Source organism: Triturus cristatus, chromosome 5_2, assembly GCF_964204655.1.
Source record: "Triturus cristatus chromosome 5_2, aTriCri1.1, whole genome shotgun sequence".
NCBI classification, from domain to species: Eukaryota; Metazoa; Chordata; class Amphibia; order Caudata; family Salamandridae; genus Triturus; species Triturus cristatus.
This window is the reverse complement of record NC_140588.1, coordinates 888,209,319-888,222,639: the sequence shown is the minus strand read 5'-3', so window position 1 is coordinate 888,222,639 and position 13,321 is coordinate 888,209,319. Positions and strand designations below refer to the sequence as shown.

General features: G+C 41.0%; 1 protein-coding gene across 1 annotated transcript in view; it reads left to right on the top strand.

Moving 5' to 3' along the window:
* The window catches only part of TBC1D8B (TBC1 domain family member 8B), a 765,078-nt gene that overhangs the window by 406,802 nt on the left and 344,955 nt on the right, over positions 1–13,321 (top strand). Inside the window, exons 10-12 of the mRNA XM_085608029.1 lie at positions 1,782–1,996; positions 7,984–8,101; positions 9,636–9,921. Of these exons, the coding sequence (XP_085464155.1) occupies positions 1,782–1,996; positions 7,984–8,101; positions 9,636–9,921 (619 nt within the window). The remainder of the gene's footprint in view (positions 1–1,781; positions 1,997–7,983; positions 8,102–9,635; positions 9,922–13,321) is intronic.

Genomic DNA, 13,321 nt, shown 5'->3' with positions numbered 1-13,321 from the left:
ATGGCTGGGAAGAATACAAGAGTCAATGTTAGGGATTGGGTGAAGATAAAAACCCAAGTAAAGGGTTGCTGGACACATTTAGTTAACCCATAAGAGTAATTAAGCTGTTCAAAAACACGATTAAAACAGAGGATCACTGCATTTGGAATTTGGGTAGAGTTGCACTTTGAAAGCGTTCTGCACACGATGAACTTGTCACAAAGGGCAGGCAAGAACACAATGAACTTGTCACAAAGGGCAGGTAAGAGTCTGAGAAGGTCTGCACTGAAGAATATCTTGATGGTGGTGAAATGCAGGCTGTCAAAAGGAAAAGTTTACATGTGAGTAGGAGACCATGGGGTCTTGAGGATTTCGTGTAAATTTGTATCTTACCATGATATTAGAATTAATTAATTAGTGTGTGCATTGTTGTTGTGGTGGTATGTTGAATTTAGCATGTTTTATTTTGTAATACGAGGGGGTGGTATGCTGTAATAGGTGTTCTGGAATAGTAGTGTGTTATATACTCCAGAAGAGAATGTTGGGATTTAAACTGAAGAGGCGTTGGGAAGCTGGAGTGGCTCTGACCTCTGATGGATGGGGTCCTATGTACTGGACTTATAAGCTTGAATAAAGAGGAAATACTTTAATCCTTGTGCAGATCTCTGCTTTTCACTGGAAACCTTAAAGGAGTTAATATTGTTTGAGAGTGGGATACTCCTTAGAAACAGACTTTATTTATGACTCACGTCCCAAGATTACAAACAGGAGAACCCGATTACCCAGCCCAGTTATGTTTCAGTGCTGCACATCAGTGTAGCGCTTTCATCAGAACTGGTTCTCAACACTGCACAAGGATACAGTGTTACAAGACTTTAACCATTTGGAATGACTGCACAGTTCCTAAGGTAACAATTTACAGATAAGTAATATAATGTACTGTCAAATTTGAACTAAGGTGTTCCAGTGATGCTTAACCCGCAGACAAACATGATTACAATCACGTTTCTTCATCTCTGTGCATAATTTAATGATTTTAATCCCTTTGTTTATGGAGTTATTACAGGATAAAGTCATTAAGATTCACCCATAACTATGTCTCAATTCTATCAGTAGAGTATGTTGAACTTATATTTTATACTCCTAATTCATATTAATTTGGTTCTCATACAGGTTAAGCTTCTGAACCTATCTAGGGAGTTTAAAGTTCGAAAAAACACATATAGTGTTGTAATAAAATAAGATATTGAACAAGTCCATTGACAAATTGCTTAGACCGAGGGTGTTTTGCAATGAAGGAATTCAAGCATGAACGTTTTTGTGACCGAATTGAAATCCTGATTAATCACATTAAAAAGCTATATTTTTGTTATACAATCCATACTGAAACAAACAATTCTGTCATGCTTAGTTCTGTTTCTCTTGCGAAACCATGATTTTCCCCGAAGTATAGAAATCTCATAACATGGGTAAAATGAAAGCAGTGTAGGGTTATGAAAGTAATTTCCTCCAGATATTCTAATAATCACACAAGTATTTTTCAAAAATATTTTCCAGCCATTCCTGCCATCGGTGTTTTCTGTAGTCCCCTACCACTCAAGACGTATCTTCTGGATCGGTGTTGAGTTTTTTTTAAAATTGTGCTGTACAGAATACAGCATCCTTAAGCTTTTTATAAAATGTTCATGGTACTAATGCTCATGCCTAGGACATGGTTTAAAGTATTTTCAGACATGTATTTTAGGCACATCTGTAAATTTAGAAAATATTTCATCACTGTACAACCAAATTAACATTGACAGGTGCTGTTAATGACATGGCTACCAATTCCGGGTACTATAAAGTAATCGTAGAGAAATCTTTGGGTACCTGCACATTGGCGACAGATGAAATTGAGCGTGATTTGCGGCGCTCTCTTCCCGAGCACCCAGCTTTTCAGAGCGACACTGGGATTTCTGCACTGAGGAGAGTCCTTACAGCCTATGCATACAGAAATCCCAAAATTGGATACTGCCAGGTAATGATGGCCATTTACTTCATTTTTTATATCTATTGGAAAAGTTCAATTTTGCTTAAAAAAAAGTTAGGTCAATTTTGCATGCATATTAAATTGTTTGCCTTTCCTATTTTTAAGTACAGTTGCTTGACAATGCTTTTATGTGCGTTCTTTTGCTGCTAGTTTGCTGAGAAAATATAAAGCACAAATATATGATCGGAACAGAAAACTGGTTGGAGAGCTTGCCTATTATAGGACAAAAAGTGCAGGGTAGTGGCGTAAAGATGTGGTCATATAGAATAGGTTATTCCGGTTATACATATCAGAGTATCGAAAAATTGTTTGAGGTAAATTCTGGCTCTTCTCTTATTACAAAGTATATGACCTAGAATTATAGGCAAATATTTATTGCCATAGCTCTTATTAAAATATTGATCAATGGAAAATAATTCAGCATGCATAAGCTCCAATGTTCACAAGAAGCACCCACATAGATCACAGGTCCACCGTCCTCCGGAGCCTCTGCCCTAAGGGACCTTTGTTGACTTCCCATTGATAGAAAGTTTTAATTTACATACCTACAAACGTATATATGAAGTAAAAAAAAAAAACAATCCGCTTGCATTAAATAGTAATGACTTTTACAACAGCAAAATCCTTGTTTCAATCTATAAATATATAATAAGTCTAGTAGTCATTGGCCTCGCAGAGTTTGGAGACATGGCATAATATGGCTTATTGTGCTACAAAGTTCCATAAAACTAAAACTTTCTATACTCAATCTGAAAAGATGCACACGTTAATTAATATACCGATGTATTCCGTTATTTCTAAATACCTGGGAAAATTAGCTGAGGAAGAGATATGGGGTTTAAGTTGCTAAAGGTAATCAAAAAGCTCATAGAGCGCCCGTTGTGTGGTAGACATTAGACTTTGCCTGTGAGGACCAAAAAGCCCCAGCCGCCAGTACAAGATTTATGAAATCTGGCAACCATGAGAAGATTAGCAATAGCAAAATTGTAAGACATGTTTGTGGTGAAGTGGAACGACAACAAGTTAAAAGAGGATGCAAAAGGGTGTTGTGACAAAAATCGAGAGCTTTGAAGATGCATTTCTTGAGATTGGGTAGCTAGTGTAATTTTTTCAGGTGATGGGAAATTCTCGTAAACCAGCTGAGACCAAGAATCGTTCAGAGACTGACTAGAAAGATGCTATATCGTACGCAGTTGCCCCGTTCTTCAAGGTTCAGTGAGGCGTACAACGGAATGATGTCAATAGTTAACATTAGTAAAACTATCCTGACATAATGTAATAAAGTTTGAAATATGAGGTGGGTGGTTGGAAACATTTGCAGTCAGAAGGTGTAGTGTTTCTGCATGGGACTTGGTAAGAGAGTGTAGTTCTTGCAAGCAGTTCTTAAATGGGGTCCTACTTTTGATTAGACTTTCAGCATTACCAGTGCACATGCAAGATCTCTGTGAGCCAACATGGTCATCGACAGAGAAGGATGGCTAATCAACGTGAACAAGAGATTTACCTGCAGAGCAGGCCTTTTGCAGCTGACCTAAGCATACCTGGAAATTAAACAATTATCCTTGCTAGAAAAATTCTGGTTACAGGGTATGCATTTGTTTTCTGACTTTTAAACTGTGATTTACAAATTGAAGTTAACTGGAGTACCTCCCATATCATGTGATGTATACAGCATTGTTGTCAATATTAATATGTGTCTGACTAATATAGCATTAGAGGTTTTGCTCCAAAATATCTTAATTAGTTTGAGTTAAAAATTAGAGGCGACGCCCTGCTGTTGACCATGCGCTCACCTTGTTTCAAATTCTAATCTGTGCGCATGCTTAGTGACTATTCAAGATGACGTTTGTTCTGTTGTAGGATGGTCTCCCAATGTATGTGGGGGTCTGGTATTGTGAGAGAGTTATCCTGACTAATTACTATGCATCTTATGGGGGCTCTCAACCTTTATGTTTCTGTTTTGTACCCTCCGTTCTCCTTATATCCAGGAATGCATACTGCAACACCTGCATTTGAACTAGGTTACTTTTTATTTTTTGGTTGAGTGTGCCTAGAAGCCGACATCATTTTACAAATCGTTTTTAATTGGGGAGAGCATAGGAGCTGATTTAGGGATGTACTGATTTCCTGCAAATGCAGTAAGCTCGCCATTGGTAGGATGTCTGCTAGCAGAATACAGCTGGATAATTACTGCAACCATAATAAAGCATAGTAGCTGCTTTTGTAATGGCATTGGCAGATTTAATGCATCCAACAGGATTTGCCACATTTTATATTTTTCTTGAGCTCTAGAGCACGTCTATAATGTTCTGGAGTCACAATGAAGGCCATTTTCTATTTTGTGCACCTACTCAAAGACAGTGGCTGTCTTCAATACCGACCAAACATTAACAGAAGTGGAAATACCAATCATCTCCTTAAAGGTATCAAAACCACGGTTTTGGAGGTCCCCGTTACCAGTAGATGGGGATAGTACATCGAGGGGCCCCTTCCTGATTCAGTCAAGAGCTATCAGGCCAGGGTACTTGTAAGAGGTAGCTCCCGGAGTTTAGGGGTCACCCCACATCACAGGGGCTGTGGTGGCCTACGTAACACCACTGATAGGCAGTACACTTAAGAGCAGGATCTCATGACTATGCCACCATGCTCCCTCCCTATTTCTATCTGAATGTAAAATCTTGACCTCTGATTCAGAAAGGAGTATGACAGACTTTGAGTCCATAAATAAGCTTAGGACTGGTGTTTTGTTCAAATCTGCAGAATATGCAGCAGATGATGGATTATGTGGCAAATGCGGAAAATGTATAATTGTGCAAATGTCAGTGCAGCCAAACAGTCACATCCTATTACCTCCAGTAAGTCCCACACAGCAGGATTGCTAAGTTCTCAGAGCAGGCCACGCCCACCACTCTGCAAACACGCTCCCTGGCGTGCTCTTGGATGGGGATTGAAGTCCCCTTCGTTGCTGGGGGTGGTTAGGGGCCAACTAGCCTACTTGTTACCTCCAGTAAGCGCCCACACGGTGTGATTGCTGAGAGGTGAACACAGGGCACGCCCCCTTTGTCCACCACTCTGCAAACGCTCCTCCTGGCGTGCTCTTCGTTGGGGAAGGAAGTCCCCTTGCCTCCTGAGGGTCCCTATGGGCCAACTAGCTCTTCTGTTATCGCCAGTAAGCACCACAAAGCTGGATTTCTGAGTGTAGTCCGAGGCCATGCCTCTCTCATGCCATGATCACTCTGCAAACGCTCCGCCTGGCGCACTGCTGCTTGTGGGATGAAGTCCACTTTACTCCTGTGGTCCTCAGGAAACAAGAGGACCTCATCACCCCACCAGCAGTGCGTAAAGAGGTGTAAAAAGGGGCGTGGCCTCAGACCACCTCTCAGCAATCCCACTGTGTGGGGATTACTGGAGGTACCTGGTGGTCTAGTTGGCCCCTAAGGACCATTAGGATTGAGGGGGTCTTAATCCCCCAATTCAGAACGTGCCAGGAGGTGCGTTTGCACACTGGTGCAGGGATGGGACGGGGCCTCCGGAGAGATGCCATCTTTTCCTTTTTTTAAATATTTTTAGAAGGGGGGCTGTGTGGCCCCCCTAGTTTTAGTATTTTTGTGCCCTGGAGACCCCATCCCCCAGGGCCTGATCATTTTTTATTTAAAAAAAAAAAAAAAAAAACGGGAATGGGGCTGCCTGGCCCCCCCTTCCCTGGGCCACTATTGACCACGGGACCCCATCCCCCGGGGCCTGTCCTCGTTTTAATATACATTTTTCTTTTACCGGGGAGGGGGGCATCGTGGCCCTCCTCCTCTGGGCCACTTCTGGCCCCAGGGACCCCATCCCAGGGGCCTGGCCTCGTTTTTATTTTTATTTTTCCAGGAGGGGGGGGGGGCCGCGTGGCCCCCCTCTCCTGGGCCACTTTTTGTCCCGGGGACCCCATCCCCCAGGGCCTGGCCAGCCTGTTATTTTGCCGGTGGGGGCCCGTGTGGACCCCTCCTGAGGCCAATTATGGCCCCGGGGATCCCATCCTCCGGGGCCGGCCCTCAAGTTGGGGACCCAATGCCTCCATGGTCCCTGCAGACTCCTCGCCTCCTGCGGAAGCCGGCATTGCTTTTGAGCAAGGGAAGCTGCTAACATGCAGCTCCCCTTGCCCAGAAGCAATACTGCTCGGCTTCATGGAGGCGAGAGCAGGTTTCCTGCTCTCGCTTCCAAGAAGCAAAGCAGTGTTTGCTATAGCAGGGTTAGCCCCGTAAGCCCCCGCACTATTATTAAATATTGCCCCCGGGACCTGGGTCACCCGGGGGCTTTGAGAAAACGAAGTGCCGGAGACCGCACTTCGTTTTAATTTTTTTTCTTCCAGATTCGCGCACCCAGCATGACTTCGGCTGAAAATTTAAAAAATAAATACTTTTTGGGGGCCTGGGAGTTCCTGTGGGACCCCCTGAGCCGACCTAGGGGGTCTGGTTGTTTCTACCCTGCCCCTTTTTTCATTTTTAACTTTTTTTACTGTTTTCTTGTGACTCGGTTACTGAGTCACAAGATGGCTGCCAACACATTCTGGTTTGGAGTGTTGGCAGCCAATCAGAATGAAACTCAGGAGGGTTCGCGAATACTCCCCGGTGGTCAGCTATCAATATTTTTTCTTATTTGAATTTCTCAGCAACTACTGAACGAATTTACACCATTTTAAAAAAAAAGCACGCTTTCTGGACCAAGACCTACCTACCTTGCTAAATTTGGTGTAATTCCGTTCAGCAGTTCGGGCTGTAGTCTTTCTAGACTAGGACATATAGACCTTTTCCTAAACCCTGATAATGCGAGAACCCAGGATAAGGCACTCATTAAAGACCTGCACTTTAAGTATGCTATGGGGCATCGGGACGCTATAGAACTCGCCAAGCCCACGGTGAGAGAACATGCATCAGTGAAATCAACACAGGGAATAGAACCTTACTTACTGTTTGCAATCAGCCCACACAACAGATTTTTACTCACCCGTTTTAGATTAAACATTTCATTATTTATTGGCCGTTCCTGAGGGTTTTTACATTGAACATAGAAGATAAGGGGCCACGTGGCTGCGACAATGGGTCTCTACAGGATACCCTACACTTCGTCCTACTCTCCCCGTTTTATGCATATCCTAGAAAAATGTACCTGAAGGGCCTTTTAAAAAGATCACGTTTTAGACAAGCACGTGTAACCTTGTTGTTTTTAACCCCTTCAGCGCTGCGCGGATTCCCCCGCGGTGCTGAAGGGTTCTAGCGCGGGCGTGGTCATGACGGAACGGTTCCGTCATGAGCACAGCTCAACCGATGCTCATGATGGAACCGTTCCGTCATGAGCATCGAAGGGGTTAAAGTTGTCATCAGATGATTTTACGCTTTTCTGTATTTCCAATTTCTTAAGAGCTGCTTTAAAGTTAAGGAACACGAAGAGGGTCTGAACCATGGAGAAATTTTTGCGACTTTTCACTAGGACTTGCTGCTGTATAAGTTTTAGTGGATTATTACAAATAATAATTATAATCAGAATGGGTTGGATGATATATGATATGTGAGATAGGGGGATAATGAAAGTGTACATACATGATCTTTGTTTGGCATGTGGTAACCTTTTGAAAGATTTTTTTTTTTCCTTCCTGTTTACATGATGGTGTATTTTATAAAAATATGTATCTTTTATGGTATTACTCATATGCCGAATAATGATTGTTATTATTATTATTATTATTACATAAGAAATATTTATATCGGAACACATTGTTTCATGGGATTGATTTTCGAATGTTATGTGTTTGTACCGAAGTCCCTGTTTATATATAAAGTGAATATTCAAATGAAGATGGGCTCTATGGACAAAAAAGTACAGAAGATACAAGAAAGTAATTTTTTTCCTGGTACATTATTTCACAGCTGTGTGCGCAGTAACCTATGCATGGCGTGTCAATTGCTTGAATTTTCTCTTTTACATTTTTACAGGCAATGAACATCCTGACATCTGTGCTGCTTCTGTATGCCAACGAAGAAGAAGCGTTTTGGCTGCTTGTTGCGGTTTGTGAAAGAATGCTGCCTGATTACTTCAATCGCCGAATCATTGGTAATAACTTCTTACTATAAGAAGCAATATGTATATTTTTTTTAATTTGTCTCACTAGTGTGTTGACATCAAAATGTCGTTTTTTTCCCTCCAATTCAGATAATCTAAATAAAAATAAAGGGTGGTGATGATTTCCAGGACTAGAAGACAACTCTTTCGAAGCAGTTTAGATTTTTTGGGAGGTGTGTTATACTGATATAAACATTGGTTAAATGCGAACCAATCGGCATTTGAGCCTTTAGAGTCATATCAGATTTACTCTTGATATGTGTTAATATTGCTGTTCTCATTGGATTTCGTGCCACGTGTCAGTGGCACAGCACTCAGCAGTGCGCGCCACTTCTATCTCCATTGATTGTTGGCTGTCACTGTGGTTGTATTCAGTTTTTTGGAGAGGGTGGTGGTGGTGGTGGTCGTCAACAGATCAATATATGTCAGTCCTACACACAGCCTGTGGCATGAGGGACGTTTCACCTGGAAATTTGGGAAAGGCTGTTAATGTATGTATTCTGCCCAAATGAGCATCCAAGAGTTCCGTGAATGGGGAACTCTGGGATTTACCATCAACCTTCGCTTTAGTGAATTGGCAGCTAGCAGTGTAGTGAGCAGAGGAGATTGTCTTCTGGGAACTCCCCGGTGTTTGTCTGAATGTCGTTGCCATACACCGAGGGCTAAGATAACTAGCCTGCTAAACATGTACATGCCCGGCACTTACTGCTTCGTTTTCACAAAGAGTGTAATGCTCTGCTTGAAAAATCTCTCGCTGGCCCTCTTCTCCTTTGCGGTGCTCCCGATATTTGCTTCCGTTTCACTGTGGCATAGAGGATAGTCGTTTTGAAAAAGGTGGTTTTTCATTTTGGTTCTCATTTTCTAGTTTGTACCTGGTTACCGCCTGCCTACACTTCGTGGTAAATTGCAGGTGCAATTTGCTGTTTTTGTCCCTTTTTGCTGTTTTCAAATGCTTTGTACATGCATTTTCCTAATCGCTATTTTGAATGGTTATTTGAAAATCTCAGTTGCCACTCAATTTGTGGATTTAATATCTATTTGGCTTGCTGTGCTATTTTCACAGAATGGTCCCTTGCACTGTTTCCTACATCACTGCGTGCGGTGCATCACTTCGTGCACCAGGCACTGATTTTCTTACTGTTGCAATACAATAACTGCATGAGATGAAAAATAAGAGATTCTTTTTTGCGATGGGTTTCTGAATATTTAGGACAATTGCAGATGTGTCTGAAAAGAATACGGTATGGTAATGGTCCTCAAAGATAATCTTAAATGTCATGCAGTAAACTAACATTTTCATCGGAGTATGTTAAACATTGTCTTTATAAAATAAATATTGTCCTGCATAATATGAATACTGATTTATTGTGGTGGATCTTCACCCGAGCCTTAGGTGTTCTGTTTCTCACTTGACCCTATGTAGAGTACTATTTTGAAATCTCACAATGTGCTTTTGTAAGCCGTGGGAAGCAGTTTAAATGTGTTTCCTCTGCATTGCAGTAAATGTCTCTTTCTTGGGTTCTAGGGGCCTTAGTAGACCAGGCCGTCTTTGAGGAGTTAATCCGAGTTCATCTGCCTCAGTTAACTGACCATATGACGGACATGACTTTCTTCTCCTCTGTGTCCCTCTCCTGGTTCCTGACTCTCTTCATCAGCGTCCTGCCCTTTGAATGTGCAGTGAACGTTGTGGACTGTTTCTTCTACGATGGGATAAAGGCCATATTACAGCTTGGTCTGGCTGTGCTGGAGTACAACATGGAGAAATTGTTGCTTTGTAGGGATGACGCAGAGGCGGTAACCATTTTAAACAGGTAAGCATTCCAGAACGTATACTGGCGAGAGGTATGATAAATACAGGGCTACATACTAACAATAAAGTACAAATGAATCACTCCGTTTTAACTATTTTTTTGCTTGGATCTTTGGTTATGAAACTGTATAGCAATCCATAAAATACTAGACCTAAAATTGGAAAAAATAAAAATCTCTGCACTACGTTTTGCATATCTCTCATTGATAAATGATGCTTTATCCAGATAACCATTCTGTGCTATTTCTATATGTCTGAGGCAATACATGAAAGCAGACTTCTTTCAAGAACTCCTCTTTATGACCCCTAGGTTTGTTTGTAGATTTTCAAACTCCAGTGAAGCTCCAACTTCTTTTATTTGACCAAGAGAAAATGGAGGTTGTCAGTACAGCATTTTAAGTACTAATTTAAGCAGCAGGTGGTAGTAAGGCAATGAAACTTCCTATTGAAAAGGCTGACTCTTCATTATGTCTTGTAAAGGACAAGAAGGATACTATTCAGCTTTGTGGCGCATCAATATTAATTTTGAATTAAATGACTCTGATGAATTAACCGGAGGTATCAATTACTTTATAGTCTATGGGAGAGCGTGAATAGGTTATCTCCTGTCACTCATGTTCTTACTGCAGGCACATTCTGATACCAGAATAAATGTGCACCCATAAAATGGTCTCACTAAAACAAAGTGACCAGTCCATCAGGGCAGCACAGAGCTGGGTGCCGTCTTCCTCCAGAGTCTGTGAGAGAGGGTGATGTGCGCCACCCGAGCTCACAGTTTGTGCTCCGGATGCAGGGAAAACCTCTGCCTCTTCTAGCCGGCAAAGACTGCTTGGGTGTCAGCGCACCGACTCTCACGTCCTGAGGGACGGGGATCCATCCGTTCTCTGCCCGTCTGCTGCAGTCATGCGGCAGAGAGGCCTTTCTTCATAGGCAACCCCTCCAGATGCAGATCAGTGGCCGGGTTCTGCCCTGCAGCAGAGAGGAGCAGCAGCACGCGGGGCCGCTTCAGTAAAGATCGTGTTTACACGTGAGATCCTGCCGAGGACAGCTGTAGTGTCTCCTTGTTTACAGGTTGAATGTGCCCTAGGGGCAAGGTTCAGTGTGCATTTGTCATGTGAATCTACAGCACTACAAGCGGCAAACCAGTCTGTGCAGGTAAGTTACGTCTTCCTTTTATGTGAACAACTGTACAACTAGATTGTCTATAGAATCACAAGTATTGATTATGATTAGTCTTGGCTCAGCTCGTTCTCTAGGTCTTCATTCATTTGGTTTTCATAGAAATAACACACCCTCATTTCAAACACTTCTACACAATTCAGAAGAAACAGACAAAAAGCGACATTTAATTTTTACACACCATCAAAACGTTTTACTATGTTTTATAATATATGATGGTTCAATCTAAATTAGAATTAACTTCGACAAGGATTGTTACCTGACAGGAAGATAGGAAAACCTCTTAGCATGATTCTCTAACAGTACTGTGCTCACATTATGAGGCTGTTCCAACAGTCAGTGTGCCAGTTTAACATTAGGCCAATATATCAAGTCAGATGTATAATGTACGTGTACGTTCCTTGTTGCAGAAGGAAGGTGCAGCTGATTTTCAATGACTGTAACTAAATACTTACCGTACAAAGACCACTTCAAATATCATTCAACGCACGTTTTCTAGGCTCTCTTAGCAGTCTCACTAAAGCAGTTGATGTAAATCATAAATTCCTCTGAACTCCACAGTATAAACATGATTTTTATGTTTTATTTTAGACAACTGAGGTGCACCGTGTAATGGAGCATTAAATGAGAAATGTTTAGTGTTTTTTTTTTTGTTTAAGAAATTTTTATTGAATTTTCAGAGAAAGAAAAAACATATGATACTATAAAAGAATATTCCAATATAATGCCATACAGAAATATTATATAAACGAAAATGGTTTATAATAACTGGGCAGACAATGAAAGATCCATAATAAGGTAATTAAGGAAAGGGCACTGGTAAACAGGATAGGAGGGAAAAGGGAGAGGAAAAGAGGGAAGACAGAAGAAAAGAGAGAGAAAGAGAAAAGAGAAAACCAGAGAGAAAAGAAAATGAATTATCACATGGGAGGGTGCGAGGAAAGATAAGTAGTGAAAGGGAGCCAGAGAAGATCAACTTTGATTTTTTGGGAAACAGAAGAGGAGGAAACGGATGCAATCCTATGTTCGTCACAAATAAAATTCCACCAAGTAATTGACGACAATTTAGAATTATCTTTCCAGGAAGACAGGATCACTTTAAATGCTAATGCAATAAAAAGATCAAATAACCTAGAACTAGGTAAAGTAGTTTCCATATCAGGAGCTAAAGATCCTAAAAAGATATTAACAAAAGTTAAGGTAGCATTAAAGTTGAAAATTAACATGCATACATTCCAAATTGAATTCCAAAAAGATAGAACAGATGCACATTCATATAGTTGATGAACTAATGTACCAGTTTCGCTAGAGCAGGACCAGCAAAGAGGAGAGGATGTAGGGGAAAACTTACAAATAGCAACAGGAGTAACAATAGCTCTATGATACAAAAAAAACAAAGATTGGGTTATCCTGGCTGCAGCCGAAACTTTAAATAATTTCGACCATAGTGTGTCCCAACTATCAACAGAAAGAGAGATGGATAGGTCCATTTCCCATGCACTTTCAATGTTGGATTTAGAACGAACATTACCATTAGATAACAATAACTTATAAACAGTGGCAGCTTTAAGTTTATGAGCCGGGAATAGAGAATATAATGGTGAAGAGGGTATTAAAGGAGGTGGTTCTGATGGGAGAGAGTAAGTAGCTAACTGGGTTTGTATAGCATTAGTAATGATAATATATTCCTTATAAAAGGAGTCAGGTAGCTGATAGCATGTTTGTAGTTCTTGAAAGGAGATAATAGAAAACTCATTCAAAAACTGATGTACAAAAATAATCTCCTTTTCCTTCCAGTATTTGTAGTAAAATGATCTACCTTTATATTTAAGAAATGTATTATACCATAGGGTAGAAGATAAAAAACATTGGATAGGAGATAGGTCTTTAAGAAATGTATTACACAGCAATTCACGGGAATATTTTAATACAGGGCTTTTAGACAAAAAGGTGCAATTGGACATAAATGTAACATGATGAAACTGAAACTCTTTTAAAAGCGAACGCTCAAAAATAATCCATTGAGGTATAGGCGTAACCCCAAAATCGAAGGCCAATGAGAAAGACTGTTTAATCAAGAAAGCAGAGTGGTACAATTTAAAATTAGGAAAGCGCACTCCCCCCTCTTCCTTGGGACGAATAAGTTTATTCAAAGCAATGCGGGAGTGTTTATTATTCCATAAAAATTTGATACATAAAGAGTTTAATTGGGAAAAAAATAT